General features: G+C 41.2%; 1 protein-coding gene across 2 annotated transcripts in view; it reads right to left on the minus strand.

Annotated features, from left to right (window-relative positions):
- Positions 1-16,877, minus strand: part of TAF1 (TAF1 RNA polymerase II, TATA box binding protein (TBP)-associated factor, 250kDa) — a 32,877-nt gene extending 16,000 nt beyond the window's left edge. The window contains exons 1-21 of one of the 2 annotated variants that reach the window (XM_009331652.1): positions 16,764-16,877; positions 16,054-16,170; positions 14,928-15,047; positions 14,241-14,482; positions 11,937-12,155; positions 11,282-11,500; positions 10,892-11,093; positions 9,510-9,626; positions 8,945-9,112; positions 7,223-7,350; positions 7,009-7,116; positions 5,977-6,150; positions 5,700-5,873; positions 5,511-5,615; positions 3,925-4,125; positions 2,914-3,055; positions 2,014-2,144; positions 1,371-1,451; positions 808-957; positions 530-649; positions 175-350 (exon numbers count right to left, since the gene is read on the minus strand). In XM_009331652.1, the coding sequence (XP_009329927.1) occupies positions 175-350; positions 530-649; positions 808-957; positions 1,371-1,451; positions 2,014-2,144; positions 2,914-3,055; positions 3,925-4,125; positions 5,511-5,615; positions 5,700-5,873; positions 5,977-6,150; positions 7,009-7,116; positions 7,223-7,350; positions 8,945-9,112; positions 9,510-9,626; positions 10,892-11,093; positions 11,282-11,500; positions 11,937-12,155; positions 14,241-14,482; positions 14,928-15,047; positions 16,054-16,084 (3,008 nt within the window). In that variant the 5' untranslated portion in view covers positions 16,085-16,170; positions 16,764-16,877. Of the gene's footprint in view, positions 1-174; positions 351-529; positions 650-807; positions 958-1,370; positions 1,452-2,013; positions 2,145-2,913; positions 3,056-3,924; positions 4,126-5,510; positions 5,616-5,699; positions 5,874-5,976; positions 6,151-7,008; positions 7,117-7,222; positions 7,351-8,944; positions 9,113-9,509; positions 9,627-10,891; positions 11,094-11,281; positions 11,501-11,936; positions 12,156-14,240; positions 14,483-14,927; positions 15,048-16,053; positions 16,171-16,763 lie in introns of those variants that run through there. The other variant, XM_009331651.1, reaches the window with a different exon arrangement.
- Positions 16,878-16,950: the final 73 nt, after the last annotated feature.

Here is a 16,950-nt window from a genome sequence, read left to right on the forward strand (position 1 = left end):
AGTTTCTGTTAACAGCCAAAGCCCTCTTTCTCAGTGCTGTATTTTGTGGGCCCAACCAGTTGAATCAACATCTATACCACTACATATCAGTGAGCCCCAGGCATACATAGTTCTGGACCTTTAAGGTGGGGACAGGGTGGCGTTCAAGGCTGTAAACATCAGATAAGAACTTACTTATTTTGTAAATCAAAGATGCGCTGACACTCTTCTTTGTATCTCTCCTGATGTTCTGCTACAGAAAACCGAGACCCACGTGCAAATTTGCTCATAGGACCTTCCCCTGAACGAGCCTGCTCTGTAGACATCGTACGTACCACATCAATCACTTCCCACCGGGACAGCTTCTTTATCTGGAAAGAGGAAGACAGACTAGAAATGGCTTTAGAGACATACAACTGAGGTAGCTGACTGCGGATTTCAACTCCTTTCCACACGAGATCAGAGTAGAAACGTATACATCCCTTCCACCATCAGCTGCTGAATCCATTAGTGAAGAGAACTCTGTAACCTGCTCCAGGTTCATGCTCACCTCCTCTTCGGGCACTCCAAATTTACGCAGAAGCTGTTTGGCATTTTTGAGAGAAAGTCGGCGCAGATCAGCATCTGTCCCAGTCACTGTCTTTTTCACTGGCTGAGGTTCTTTATCATCCTGTTCAGAGGAAGATGCAGCCTATTAATGTCATCACATAATAGTCTTTCCTAGGCTCATCTTCTGATATTTTCTCTTCCTGATGCCCCATATTTACTCCATTTCTCCATGACTTTCCAGTTATTGCTCCTTGTCCAACCCAACCTTGGGAACTATACCTTCTGCTGAGTTGGTTTGTTTGGAATCTTCACATAAGAAAATCCTTCACCGCAACCGGTAGGATCTGCTACACCAGTCACTTCTAGGAGGCACTTGCCCTTCATAGCAGCAATGAAGGCTCGTGTGGTGTTCCATGGAGCTGTGCGCACCTGCCAGCAAGAAAAAAAACATGCCCTCACAATCCTGCTACCATCAAGGAGAATTCCAAGCTTTTTATTTTGGCTTCTTCCAATCATACTGAGAACTTTTCAATTGACATAATGAGAGTGAATTCCACTTCTTGATACTTCAGCTGCCCTGATAAAACCTCTATGAAGAACCAAAGTGCTAGATAACTCACAAAAGGCTTTTAAGGCAAAAAGCCTAGTCCTGAAAGGACCTGGCAAGAAGGATCCCCAAACACAGGTATAAGCTTGGCAGCAGAGTTCCCAGGAAAGTCGCAGGAACATTTTATCTACTGAATCCTACTTTAAATATGTCTTTATATTTAAAGACCTCGTTTCTCTCCTGCCATGCAGATTTATATATTGGCATGCATGCTCATGCATCACTCTGACAGTACCTCATCATCTATCTTCATTTGGAAATCCTCTTCATTCTCCTCTTCTGGCGCAAAGAAGGATTTCTCCCCATAACCTGCATCCTGCAGAGAAATATTAGGAAAAAATGAGAACCTAAAGTCTTAAAAAGGGTACTGGAGAGAGAACTAGAAGCATATTATGAATCTCCTGTGGAGACTCATTGTGCTGAACAAGCAGACTTCCACAGACAGCTGTTTTCAAGATTCACTGTGACCCACAGTATCACAGATGTCAAACTGCCCAGTACTTTGACAAACTCCATAACTAAATACTGCACTCGATTTCAAAAAAATAACCAGTCTCACTCACAGCCACATACTGGTTACTTTCTGCTGTAGAGCTCCACATAGAAACATAAGCCTTTTCTCATACCTTCCCTTTGCTACCTTAGAGCATAGCTAACTCAATATCCAAATAATAGGTAGTAAGAATATAATGTCTCTCTCTTGAAGAACTTAACTCCCTTTTTACACAGCAGTAAACGTAGCAAGTTGCCCAGTAGTCAGGGGCCTAATTTGCCTACTTTATAGCAAAATTAGCTTTAGGCAGAAGGTGCTACCTAGCCTCACCCTTCACAGAACTACTTGTCAGTAACTTGCCTTACAGCCTACAAGGAGCGTTTACCTTCAGTCGCTGCTCAGCTGCAATCATGCTGTAATAAGCACAGCACTGTTCTGGAGATACCATTGCTCTGATCTCTTCCTCTGTTGGCAATCTGAAATCTGGCTTTAAAACCCACCAGTTTGAGTCCATCCCTGAAAAACGCACAGATCAAACACTGAGTAGTTTCCCACAAATGCTGGATGCCATCATAATCCTAACTGTATTTCAAGATTTGGTACCCTGCTGCAATGCTGGCAAAAGGAGCAAGTATGACAAATCTGTGACACTTAGACCACTAAAAGTGATAAGTTTTTTTGTTCTGCATTTGTCTAAATCAACACCCCCTAACTCAGCACCTGTTATATCAGCAAACTCTCATACATTCATGCTCATTCAATGTATAAACTACATTCCAAAAGCATTTAATCCACCTTTCACTTCCTCACCTCAAACTACTTTTCCCCATGGCTAGCCTAAAAAGCTTTGTATTACCACGTTTATCATTCTGCATATACAAAAATCAGAACTCAGGCTCTCAGAGCACTATTAGACTCAGGAAGATGGGAAAAGCTTCTACTGGCATGTATTTGCTTTCAAAACACAACACAGCCATACACAGAGGGAAGGGAACATGTATGTGTTGGTGTCATACATTGTTACTTTACGAGTAAATCATTGCCCAAAGGGTTATAAAAGAAGTGTCCAAACTGTAGTCATTTCTGACAATCAAGCACACTTGTGCCAAAAGAAAGTGCACATTTATAAAAATTGGAACAAAAAGACTATCAGATTACATTTCAGTTCTTCAAATAGATGTTTTCAAACATGGTTTATCAGGAGGAGATGTTGCCTCCTCCTGCTCTGTTTGGAACTCCAAGAGCAGCAAAGAATGGCTGACCACCACATAAAATCTTTAAATACCTGTGCGTTTAAAATCAGCACAAAGCTTTAGCCGCTTTCGGATACTACTCTCTGAGTGCGAGGGAAAGGCCTTCTTGATATCCTCCATGCGAATTCTCCGAGGACGGTCTCTGCTTTTCCAAAAGAGGCGATAAATAAAAACCTACAAAACAAGACTCATTTGTGATGTCCAAAGAAAGAATACAACAAACCTGCAAAGACAGTATAGACAATGCTGTTTCTAGTGACTACTTCAGACTTCCTACTTAAAACCCATTGTTTCTTCTAAATTTACTTAGTAAAGTTTTCCAAGCCACATGTCTGCTTCAGGTTCAGCTATTTTTGAGAATGAGATGTGGAAAAAACTTTTGTCTTGAAATTTTGTATTATCACATTAGAAATGTTCCTGCTTTGGTACAGCAACTCAAACTCTGGGAACGGCAGGGATTTTCCTGCTCTGCAAATACCTCTTGAGTTATAATTTTGAATTAAACTGACAGTAAATTACTAGAAATTTTCTCCAAAACCTAAATTTGGGGATATTTATTTGAATGGTCACTGACAGTCCCAAAGCTTAACTGCCTCAAGATCTAGAAGACCTATGAAGCAACTCTAATTGTGTGCTATGTCATAGGACTGCAGTAAGATCCCTTAATTGCCTCTTAGTAAAACCCATGTAACTGTCATTTTATACAGCATAACCACTTCAAAGTTCATTCTAATTTCATCAGTTTCCTACACTTTATATAATCTTATAACCTTTTACTTTGGTTAATAAAAAGCCTCTATCATATACTTATCAGATAGGATGCAAATAAACAGAAGCAGCATGCTATAAATCGTTGGTTAAATGACAACCAAAATGGTCTGTATGGTTAACATCACAACAAAAAACCAAAACAAAACCAAAAAAAAGGGAGCCATAGCAGGGCAATGAGCTTCTCAAATCAAGGCTGTCCACATGAGGCCCATGCCTATGCCATGGGCTTTCTCCAAAGACCCCTCAGATCCCCAAACTGTCTCTTATCATACCTGCAGAAAATCTCTGATATGGGTGTTAGCTCGTTTAGAGTTGGGACCAGGTACTTCATAAAGTGGGCACTCCTGACCAACTACAAAAATATCCACTAATTCTCGAACATAATAGCCTTGTCGTGTCCGGATAATCAGGAAATCCGTTTCAGGCATCTTATGTAAATAGATAGGGGCCCGGAAAAGGTTGTTTTCAAATGCCTAATAAGAGAAACAAATCAAAGCTTGAAAGTCAGGTTTTGATCAAATTTTCTGTAACTCAATCTACAAAAAAGATCTTTAAAAACCCCAGTCATTCCAACGGTGCACCATCATTTATATCACAATATATGTAGATGTTCAGTCAGAACATTCCTTGCTTATACAGAGAATAACCAAGGATAAAGCACAAAAGCATAAGAAAACCTAGAACAAATGCAGAAAGAGTTTGAAGGGCTCTTTGGACTGACCTTTAAGGAGGTACTTTAAAAAGGGACAGAAAGAACACAGATGCAGAATAACACTATAACCACGGAAACCAGCCCAGGACACACGCACAGTCTGGGAATGGGAGAAGGCAACAGAAGCAAGGACTGAAGACTTTGCTCAGGAAAGGAGGTTGTAAGAACCTAACCAGAAAAGCAGAGAGCAGCAGACTTCAGCATTTAAAGGTAAGAAAGTTTAAACTAGCACCAAGGAGGCACTAGACTGAGTGGAACTGTAAAGACCACCCTCCTCTATAAAGGGTTTTCTCCACCTATAGGGCTTCCACAAGCCTTACCCACTGCTACTCTCCCACACTACCCTCATCCACATTGCAAAGCTTTCCCTGAGATGGCCCTGTCCTCACTTCAAGCTTTCCAGAAGTCCTGTTTTATCCCTGATGAAGTCCTCCTAGGCTTTAACAATTAGCATTGTCAGTTCTGTGATGAATCTCTAATATCAACCTTCACCGTACTTTTTTATCGTGGTACAGCATGGACAGAATTATCGCTGCAGCAAGAGCAGCTACCATTAACTGGAATCAATTTATTTTTACATTTATCATGGATTTTGTAACCAGGTGGTCCTTACAACAGTCTTAACTCCACTCCCCATCTGAACTGTATGTATTTCAACAACAGAGAAAGGCTCATAAAAGCAGAAGTCTAGACACCTGACTAGTAACTGGCATCCAGCAGACAACTAGCAGTGCAATTCTCAGAAAGTACACATAAGGTTTTGCTCACACATCGTGGACCATGATAAATCCATGTTTTCTATCCCCTCCAACACTGAGCTCCCCAACATTCAAGCAGCTTTGGCCTTCCACTCAGTCCTCTCCAACAGTATTTCTAATGCCATTACAAAGCAAAGCAGCAAAAATTCACTTCCTGCAATTGCTATCATTCCTACAAAAATTTTAAAAAATATACAACAGAGATACTTTTTTTAAAAAAGCCAAGAACTGAATCATTATGAGTAAACAGAGAATTAAACTGGAAATGAAACTGAATCTGTTTTTTTGGAAGTTGAGCATTATTTGTGATTCAATAAACAGGGCATGAAACATTCTGCCTATTACTCCACGTTCAACTTTTCTGTCACCTTATGCTTGCTTTTCTCACCTGCAGTAACTGGCCTGGATGCAGAGAACCCAAGAACGGAGAAGTGTGACAATAAACAGTCTCTCCATATTTACAGTCTGGAGCTCCTGGATCTTTGCCAGGCTTCTGCAACATGCAATGAAGGTGCAGTCAGTACTCAGTGAGAAGCAGAAGAAAATCACTATCCAACAGCAAAACCTGCATACTCACCCTTTTGTAGTAATTTTTAATCTTTGTTGCCATGCCAACCTGCATCATTAAAGGGGCATTTTCCTCACTGTATTCAGCAAGGATGAGATCTCCATCCTTGCCAGTTAGGTCCTGTGGTGTGCGCATGAAGAACATTTCACCCCCGCCAGAAGCCTGACGCTCCTGCTCTCGCATCTGTGCCAGTGGAAAGACAGTGTTAGGAAAACAGCACATCAAACAGATCTGCTGTGCAAATGGAGCCACAGCAGACATCAGATACAGAGAAAAATAACTGTACCTTGGCTTTCTTTTTTATGTGCTTCAGCAGAGGTTGCACAGCATGGGGCCCTGGTTGGGACAAGGCACCAAAAGAGTATTTCTTCAGGGGAGGCCGATGAAATTGTCGGAGCTTCATAGGACCCATATGGGTGGGAAAGAATGGCTGGCGAAGTTCCACTGCTGGGATAGAGTGCTAACACAAGAACAAAATATGTGTTATGAATGACATGTATCATCTCAAAACCAAGATCATCCTCCTATCCTGCTAACCCTTATATAACAGAACCTAGTAATATTTTTAGGTCTGCCAGCAGCAATACTAGTGCATTGAAATTCACTTGTTATCATACATGTTGCCTTTTGACAGAAAGTGCTTAGGTCCATATATAGATCTTTCTGTACAGAAACAACTTTAATTTTACTATTTCAAATGGTACCTAATAAGAGGATTTTTTTATTAACTAGGAGCATGCAAAGCCATTATCCCTATCAGTGGGAGAGAAGTGCATTTGGAATTACATGCATTTTTCCCATTACAGAAGAGGCTGGAATCAGATGAGGTTTTAGAAGACGTCACTGAATACCACAATGAAGGAGGAAAAAAAACCACCTCTTCACCTAGGGCTACTGAGCAGTAGTTCAAATTCATCATTATCTAAGTTATTTTTATAATATCCAGATTAAAACTCACACTAGTAACAGAAACACAGCCTCACGTCTTGACTATCTGCACCACTTTCCCCCCTCCCACTACTGCTTCAGAAAAAGTACTACAGAGAGACATGAAACAAAAGCATGGCAAGTATGATACAGGAAGTTCTAGCACCTAAACCTCAGTTTGAAGGGGCAATCAAGAAGAGTTAGTTCAAACTCCTTTCTAATCATTTTAATTAAATATTTAAAAAAAATCTCTCATGAACACTTAACTGACCTGCTGTAATCTAAATTCTGGTTTTCTACAAATCCTAAATCATACTCTCAGCTAGAAACCTCCTACCAAGACACTCTTATCTATCTCTCACTCTGTGACTACCAACACCACTGTGACTACCTGAATGATGTTGCCTCCAAAGGTTCCTCGAAGTCCCTGCTGTTTGGGGTAGTAAAACTCATCATTGGAGAGGTTCCAGGGATCCTTCACCTCTGGCTGAGACATGTTCTAATTCAATTTTAAACAGAGAGAGAGGTGTCAAAAAAAAAAAAAAAAAAAAAATCACTCCTTCCACATCATTCCCAACCTGCAAGGTGCTAAAGCTTATGCTGACCTGCTGTGGTTCTTCCTTGATGACACCTGTTTTTCCCAACAGGATTCGACTCTTCTTTAGAGAAGATTCTTTCTTGTTCTCCTTGGATGGTGAGTTCAAAGTCATTTCTTCCTTTTCATCAGGAATTTCTAAAAACACAAGCAATCACACTGTAGGGCACTTGTCCTAGTGTTCCCTTTTCAGCACCGCAACCTCCTACTGAGCTGCAGCTTGGTCCAGACATTTTAGCCTTTTTGTTCAGTTTCTGGGGTGACTGTCCACCTTCTATACTCCTCCTTTTCCTCCATACAGGTTAATATGAAACAAGCACAACAAACGCAGAAAAGCTCCATGCTTAAATCTCTACCTTACCTTCTTCAGCAGTAAGTAGATTTGAGTGGGAGGAAGATGATTGTGGGGATTACTTGGGGTATCCACTGCTCAACACAAAATTTACTAATAATCTAATCAATGAAAGTACAAGAAATAGCATCTGTTCTGTCAAAGCTATTCTAAAGAGTTGAGAGTCAAGGCAAAAGGAGTGCCAATACTGTTTCTCAACTACATGTATTAATAATCCTTTTCTTCCCTACATATATACAACATGAAAGTGAGTCTGAATCCAACAATAATATGGACCTGAACCCAAAAGGGATTCCTGAAAAATTCCAGGAAAGTAGTATGAATTTTAGAAGTTAGCAACTTGTGAAGCATGGATTCTCCAAGTAAGATTTTCACACGACAAGCAGGGCCTAGTGACATGGGCTTGGTAAACGCTGTATCAACTTCATGCACAGATCTCATGTCACTCTATATAAAATAAGAATGGGTTCACCTTTGTCACTATTTACACAAACATCTGCAATTTTGTGGTGTATTTCAGACTTAGAAAGAAAATACTGCAAGTCTGTTTGTCTTTACTTTAATCAAGCTCAAATTAAGAATGATTTTCAAGGTTGCTGGCTAACACCAAAACATTCCAATCAATACATATGGAAATTCTTAGAACTAACTTACTTTCCCGAGGAAGGAAATGCAATCCAGGACATATGCAAGTGTAGCAAGATATGCCTATCCTTAAATTACATAAGGCTGCTTGAAGATTACCAACACACACATCTAAGAGAAAGTGGTGACTTTAGTGGTGCAAATAAGACAAAAATCTCTCCAGCTCGTAGCAATATAAGCAGGGAGTACATTCAAATCAAACTCCAGGAATACTGAGTAAGTTTGTAGCAGCAACAAAAATGCTGACAGGTATTATGCAAAGTCATTGCTCCCATGTGCCATTACCATAGCCTGAAAGAGGCTTAAGGAATCTGCCTCTTCAGGCTTTGAATACAAGCCAAGCTGAGAATGGCATGGGCTAGTTTGTGGTTTACTTCTCTACCTTCTCTCTTCAAACCAACATGCAAGTAAAATTAAGACAGTTGCTTCTAAAACACACCAAGAGTCAGATTAATTATGCTAAATTTAAGTTTCAGGGCATTAATTTTTACTCTCCTGTTACTGCTTTTAACTTGGGAGCTTAAAGTTAAAACACACCATTAGAGTTATTAGCATTGCCTTTTTCTGCTTAGGCCTTTGATTACTTGCAAATTATCTTCAAAAGCCAGAACAAAGAAAGGCCGTAAGTATTGCCCCAGCCCATTTATTTCCATTACAGTGTGACTATAAATCCTTGCTTCCATTTCCACTTATCTTTTCCCATTTGAGTCAAATTTCTGGATGCCGTAAACATACCCAGAATTATGTTCTCATCATTTGGATCAAGTGTTAAGACAGGGGGATCCAAGTAGCTTTCCATTGCCTGATCATCCCAGATGATATTGTCTTCCCAACGGCCATATACTAACTCTTCATTATCAATGGGGAAAATAGAGTACCACGGCTTGTCTTCATCCAGGGAAACTGCAACAATCATAAGGTAGAATCCTTAAGAGTTTTATACACTACCTTGGCAGAAAACCATTTCAGAGCTCATCCCCACATCTTATTTCCTCAACCTTCCCCATCTTTCAGGGCTTTCTGAGGCAGGACCTCTAAAAGGCAAAAGAAAACTCATCTTGGAAGCAAAGCAGAAGCAGAGCCCCAAGTCTCAGCTTTAGCAATGAGATTTTGCTCCACCGAAACACAGAGAACCTCCAAGAATGAAATAGGGCCTCTACCAGGTTTTAGAGCAAACAAGTATCCCTTTTATCTACACCTGGTTGCCAAAAAAGGACCCTGCTATTACACAGAACACAAGTCTATACAGAAACATGTCATATGCACCTATTCGTAGGCCAAAGATTGACATCCTCATTACCTTGCTGTTCAGGGACCTGCTTTTCTTTGCCCTTTGCTATACCCAGGACTCCTGCTACATTTGGTTTCTGTGCTAGTGGAATTGGTGGATTGAGCAAAGAGCCACTGCGGTTCAAACCTAGAGAAAAGGAAAACAAAAGTAAGGTTAGCTTGAGTGGGAGGGTTAGGGGGCATTGCATTGCTTTAAATCAGAACTTAGGGGCTGCATGGAGAGTGATTTCCAGCCTGAAGCAGGATGGGCCTACTGCTCATATCACAGAGTGTCATGTGACATTAGTACGGGTATGACTTACAAAAACATGTTCACCCACAGCTTACTGCTGGAGTCTGCAGCCTCTTCAAAGTTATGTTTGCCTTGCTTTGCATATGCTGTGTGGCAATGTGTAAGGTGCATTTCTGTATGGTCCCTATAAAAGTGAGAGCCCTTGAACAGACAGTTGCCATTGACAGAACATTTGATCTGGCCTCCAGCAGCTTCCTGTCTTATGTCAAACTGTCAGAAAAAAGGATGGCCAAGCAGACCTCAAGAAATCATTCTGTGGAAGCAGCTTCTCCCAGGGCAGACCAACTCACCTGTGCTCACATGTCACTTATGTCACTTAAGTGAATGCTTCCAGAAGGCATAAGACTTAACACATGTGAACAGACCAACCATGTTTAACATGTTACTGTAACTTGTGATGGGACTCAAACACAGTGAGCCCAGGCCTGGATAGCTCAGGCACAACTGTGCTGAAATGAAAATTGTTATAAAAAGCTATCCCCAATTCACCTATCCAACTCCTCAGAGTGTCTTGTACTCTTAGCTGAACAGTAAAGGATTGACACTAGTACCCAATGAAGATGTAACATTTCTGTTAGTCTTTCCTTGTAGAAGCAGGATAAGATATAACAAACAGATGATAAACATTCATTCTACACAAGCAATTTAAATTTAAAATGCATCTGTGTCTAAGAGAAGTCTGACGCTTGTTAAGAATTGTTACTTCCTATCTAGAAATAACAGAATATCATTATTAGTTCAGGAGAAACTTCAGAAGACTTTTACACAATTCTTCCAATTAAAAAAACATATCAAGAAAATTCCGTTGGCCTATAAACAGCAGACATCCTAAGTGTAGCATTGCTTGATACTAATGTAGATGGATCTAGCATCTGGTATTCCACATGGAGAGAAGAAAGCCAGAGTTGATATTTTCTTTAAAAGAAGGGACCTACTCTGTTTTTGGGAAGAAAGTAAGAGTCTCAGAATTCTGAGCGGAGCTGTGATTTTGCCACAAAACATCCCCCGACAGGAAGAATTATGTTCTGTATTTGACACGAAAGCATGCAATGAGTCAGCTCAACTACAGGAAGTACAATTCATATCAGACCATTGATTACCTTGTTGGGCATTGTATGCAGTGGCATTTCTAGTCATGCTGGATGGCAGCCAGCCTGCCAAACTTGCCCGCTGTGTCTTAGTCCCTTTGTGCTTGACATCTTCTCCATTCCAGATAACATCATCCTCCCATTGGAGCTGTGTCACCATAAGGAAGTGCTCATCAGCTAGCAGATCATCCTTCTCATCCATCAACCCTGCATCCTGGAAGGAAAGAATAGTTGCTTGAAGACCTGCATTGACTTTATACTTTCAAACTAAAGGAGGAAAATTAAAAGTCTCATTTTGCATGGTGCACAACCATCCACCGGCCCATCACCAAGCTCTCATTGTGCAGCAACCCCCCAGTGCCACACACATCTCCACACCTTCCCCCACAGTTCCCCTCTCACCCCCTCATCTGTGTGTCCTTTAACCTTCTGCTCCTTCTTCTCTTTCAGCTTGAAACCATAATCAAATCCACTGCCATCTTCAGGGATCCCCAGCATATCATACCAGAGCTGTGCTGGGCCATAGCGCCACTCTGCCACTTTTGGCTTTGTATCTGTCACTTTGTCTATATCACCAGTTGACTGAGAAAATTTCGATTCCACAGGTGCCATCATGGTAATCTGAAGCACAGCAAAGGAGGGAATGGTTACACTGATGGTCTATCTAAGTGTCGGTAAGAGGTTTCTTCCATCCAAGTTTTCCAGCTTATTCTCGGAGGAGAGAAGTATTTCTAAGAAGTGCTTTTCCATACTTACTAGCTGCCTTAAGAATGTTCTGCAATTAGACTTCCAAGAACACAGACATTTCTTCTTCATACAAAGAGGAGAAGCTCTCCTATTGATCCTGTACCATGGAGAAGGCTGCATCCATAAGAAGCAATCACCTGAAGTCACTGACTAGTATCGGGAGAAGAGCTTCTGCACAGCTGGAATACAAGCCAACCCTGTCCTCCAGTTTTGTTTTGGAGGAAAAGCTCTTTATTCTAAAAGTCACTGTCCAATCCACTACTACCCCCAGTGCTAGCTGGCAACCCTCTCTAAGTCTCAGATATCCCACCTCATCATCTGAAAGGCACTGCTCAGGAGGGGGAGGAGCAGCAAACTCATATTCCCAAGGAGATTTTCCTTCGATTCCACTCTCAACTACAACTTCACCCTCCTGTATCTGCACTTCTTGTGCCAATTCCCGATGTTTCTTCTTGCGTTTCCTTCGGGCACTACGCCAAACTGATGGAACGTTCTTTCCAGGGCCAAAGAGACGCAGGAAACGCAGCACCTAGAATAGGAAAAAACAAGAGGGTCAGAGGAAAAAAAAACACTTTGGAATGCTTGTCTGTCTGTCCCTCACCTGAAAAGCAGTAACAAAACAGCACTCTGAAATTCAGAAGCTTGGCCTGTACTACAGTCCCAACCCCTGATGCAATCAACAATCTCTTGGTCATACTTGGAAAAAAGTTTCTGATCCATCTGTTTGATGGATCCTTCCTTTTCAAAAGGATTTATTCTCAATTTCAGGCACAAAGAAACTCAACAGAGGGAAGAAAGATTGCCTTTACATATTGGGCATGTAGCAAGACACCACCTGGAAATAATTATTTTCAATTTGAACAATCCACAACCTTCAGAAAGACACATGGAGATTGAAGAAGAGTTGACAAAATTATTAGCAAAAGAGACAAAGCTAGAAGACAGTTATATAAAGCAGAGATTTCTTAAGCAATCAGATAAAAAGAAATACCATGGTCCAGAAATAATACATTCATTTTTATTTCCACCATAACGTAGTTCCCCTATATGCATACTGCATACCTCCAAAACCTGCACTAATGACAAACTTTCTCTTCTGTTTCTTCTACGATTATGATTGCTGTTTTTTAAGCACTGATAATTGTCTCTTCAGAGCACTCTTGTAAAGAGGGAAAGCATTATTCCCAAATTAACTGACAGATTTAGGAAACAGGAATTAGAACCAAAGATTTGTAAAGAGACATCCTATTAATATTCCCTGTTAATCTGTTACGCTGATCTCCAAAGGAAATAACGTTTATATGACTACTCTGTCCATCTCCACCCACATCCATGGGTTCTTCCCAAAACTCCCCCAGATTACTTCTGAACCCGTTGGCCAGTTTCAGTGACCGTTCACTAAGGGCAAAGGTCTCAGACATAGTTAAGCTGCTAACAGTTTAATGAAACACAAAGTCTGCTTCTCCACATGCTATTTCATCAAGAAAAACAGTGCTACATTAACATGCACATTCCCAGACATCAACCAATCCTCATAGCCAAATCTACAGGATTTCAGGCTTTGCCAGCTCTAGTGCTCAGGAATTAATTATGAGAAGTGCTCAGAGCAATCAGAGCTTGCACTGATTTCTGCACCCACTGGGCACATTCAACACTGAACCAGTCCCTGACATTACATGTTGAGCACCAAATAAACGAACACACCAACTGATACAAAATACAGTAACACAGGAAACACCAGATTTGCAAAAGCCAAGAGAGCATCCAGAAGGCTAACTTCTATGCTACAGACTCACCTAGATTCCTAATAGAGAGAGGTTAGCTAAATCATTAAAACATGACATTTAATTATGCAAATTGCCCAGCTCCTTACACAAAGCCTGTGATGAAGGCACACATAAAACGAAGTTATCCTGGCTCACAACCATCTGTTTGGCAACTATAAGCTCATCTTTATTCTCCTTCCCCTCCCACATTTCCTCTCCTCTTGACAGCTTTAAAACTTTCAAAATAATTACTGAAATACATCGACTACATTTGCTATTTGGGAGCATTTAGGAAAGTATTGTAATGAATTCGCTTTGTGCAAAAAACAATCATTCTTTCAGCCAACTTGTTAATGAGCTGATTTCTGATCCATGCTCAGAGCAGTTTTGAGGGAGGATTAAGTAAAGGATACAGATCACAAATTGTTTCAGGAAGAGCACACCAAGTTCAGGACAGCATGAAAGGAGGAGCAAATATTTGCCAGAAAAGCCAGAAAGCAGACAGATTAGCATTATGTTTTTTAATCATCCGGCAAAAGTATTCTCTACTACCTCAGAAAACCAATTTTCACAAATCAACAGGCATGTGCTATGGTCCTACAGAAGAGCAAAACATTATTTCACAACCTGATTTATATGATGCTTTTTAAGAGGCTCCTGCAAATGGCAGGAAAAGCATTACATGTTAAGCAGTCTGGAAACAGCATCACACAGAAACTAAAGAAAGTATTGAGGTAAGCAAGAACATCTATGCGATTGCTTACTACATACCCTTAATACCATACAATTTATATTTAGAGAGCTTACATGATACAGTTTCTGTCGCTTCCACATATCTCTTACAATACCTTGCCTGGTCGAAATTCCGGGAAGAGCTCTGTAACACTTGGCAACTGTTTGGTAGCATCTCGCTGCATGATTCCTGCAAGAGGAAGTGTGAGTTTGCCTTCCTTGGATTCTGCCTGCCTGGCTTCTTGAGGTCCCATCTCTGACTCAGAATCAGAGCTGCTGCTGAAATCCACCTTGTCGGAGGCAGCAGAGGAAGGAGCAATGATGGAGGGCAAAATGATACCGTCTCCATCTTCAGATACTACAATAGAACAAGCACCTTATAAACAAAGAGGTTTCCTCCCTGTCCCCTAGTACAACCCCATAATGCCACATCTACTGTTTATACCAAGTTATGCAAAAATTAAGCCTCTGCGGGTGTTATGAGTACCATTCTGGTTTAACCTTTCATTTTATCCTAAGCGTTCCAGGTGAATTTCCCAGCCACAACTGAGAGGATGAGATAAAAAAGCAGTTTCATTGTCAATATCAGTATTTTAACAATCACTGGAAATACAATATTTCACCCTACATTTCAGACAATCCTATAACGTTGCAGATCAGGACAAAGACCCACCTTTAGATGCAGTCTGGAGACGGAATTTTGACGATGCGTGGTGCTTGCCGCAGAACAAACTGCTACACAGCAGTGTTTGCTTCCTTCAAACATTCATATTGCCAGAGAGAAGAAGAAAGTCCTCACTCACCAGTGGCAGCTGCATCCTTTTCATCTTCTTTCTTTCCAGGTACTGGAGGTGGTGGTGGCGGCGGCATCAACTTGGAATCAATATCTTCACAGTCAGCATCGTAATCATCCTCATCTTCATCTAACCAGTCAGGAGACAAGACTGCATATTAAGCTGACAATAAAAAGGAACCAGGCACCCTTCCCATTTATACTACCTCATACCTGTCCCAGCCTGATGAGAAGACCATGTCTTCTCATTAGTAAGGAGACCGTTCTCATTTTGTAACTAGATGCAAAACTCTTACAAGTCCGGCTTCCTGCACAAACTCATTTGCAAGACTGAAATTTAAGAAAGAGTGGGAAGGAGGGAAAAAGGCAAACTGACAGAAAGATGACTGAAGCACTTAAAATATATATATATAATATATGCTGCTATCACCTCCCCTTATTCATGCTTTGCAGAGCAAATAAAGCTGCTAAAGAAGTAAGAAAAATGTGGTTAAAAAGCCCAAATCACCTTTACATCCCACTAACCACAACATGTCAACAGAAAGGTTAAGTGTAAGGCAGCTTTAAGGAATATGCAAAGATGTAGCATTTGCACTAGCAGCTACTGAAAGAGGAAAGCTGCATGTTTTTGAAAACCTGTTCTAGGCCAGACAGAGATCCCTGGGACCAACAAAAGAACCAAAGTGCCTTCTGCAGAAAGTCATTTCAGAAAAAGAATTCAAGGGTAAAAGAGGAGAGAGATATTAAGATTGAAGTGAGTCTCTAAGGGATCAGGACCTTATCTCTATCTTTGAGTATCTCCGAGAAGCACCTGGCCTCCTGCATACTGCTCTTCCTAAGAACACAGGTTAAAGAAATATGAGCAGGTATTGGGTATTCTCTGCAGGGGATCCCAGAGCAAAAGGAGGATCCTGGTTTCTCTTCTGAGCATAGTTTAACTCTAATGAGGAACTAATTCCTTAAAAAAGGACAATATCAAGCAGCGGCTTCATCCAGTGAACACAGTTTCACAAAGGCTTATATTGGGTTCTTGAAGCAAGGAGTGAAAAGGCACAATGTCACCCATATAAGAGACTGTCAAAGACCCATTGACCCAAAATACCTTCCAGCTAGAGTGTAACACGAATCACATTTACCTGGTCTTCGAACTGGCTGCAGGCTGCCCATTGCCTGCTTATACCTACGGCTCTCATCTTCTGCCACTTCATTAATATCTGAATAATCAACAGCATCTTCTGTGCTCTTAACCCAGCCTAGGAAGAAAAGAAATCTAGTCACACAAAACTTTATCCTAATACGCATTACTAACTTCAGACATCACTATGTAGTTTCCTATGCTTCCTTTTTTTAGAGGAACAAAAACATCTGATTAACATCTCCCATCAGAGTATTTTTGCCCTCATTCCAACCAAAAGCTCCAAGAGCTCTGAATTTCCCCTAAAGATTGGTAATTAACCAACTTTAGCGCAAAGAACACCTTTCACTTACTCAGTGAAACTGTTCAACAAGCTCAGAAATAAAAAAGAGACGTAATAATACTGTGCACTAAATAGACTTGTTTATCATAGGGGAAAACACAGAATAAACTTATTTGCAAGGCAGGAGAGACAAGTAAAAAAAAAAACTTATACAAAATTAAAGCGAACAAGTACAGAAGTAACCAGAAGATAATGTGGGATTCACACTCTGGCAAGAAGGCAAGGCCTTTGCTAGAGGACCTCTGACCAGGTAACATCATGATAGTCCTTGCAGCCCCAGATGACCTGGGTGCGTTTCTTCCTCTCCAATACGAGCTCTGATCCTACAGTCCCTCTGCCATTTAACCGCAGGTACCCCAGTGCCTAACCTTCCTCGTCCAAGTGGGATCCATCGGCCTCCGAGCTGTCCTCCTCGCTGGCTGTGATCTCAGTGATCAGGTTGCCCAGTCCCAGCACACCCAACCCGGCCAGGTGCTTCTTGGATTCCTGGGGAGACCAGAGCCACGTCCCAGCTGGGAGGCTCCGCCGGCTCCCCCAGCCAGGCCGGGCTCAGCC

Source organism: Pygoscelis adeliae, unplaced genomic scaffold (assembly GCF_000699105.1).
Source record: "Pygoscelis adeliae isolate BGI_AS28 unplaced genomic scaffold, ASM69910v1 Scaffold79, whole genome shotgun sequence".
NCBI classification, from domain to species: domain Eukaryota; kingdom Metazoa; phylum Chordata; class Aves; order Sphenisciformes; family Spheniscidae; genus Pygoscelis; species Pygoscelis adeliae.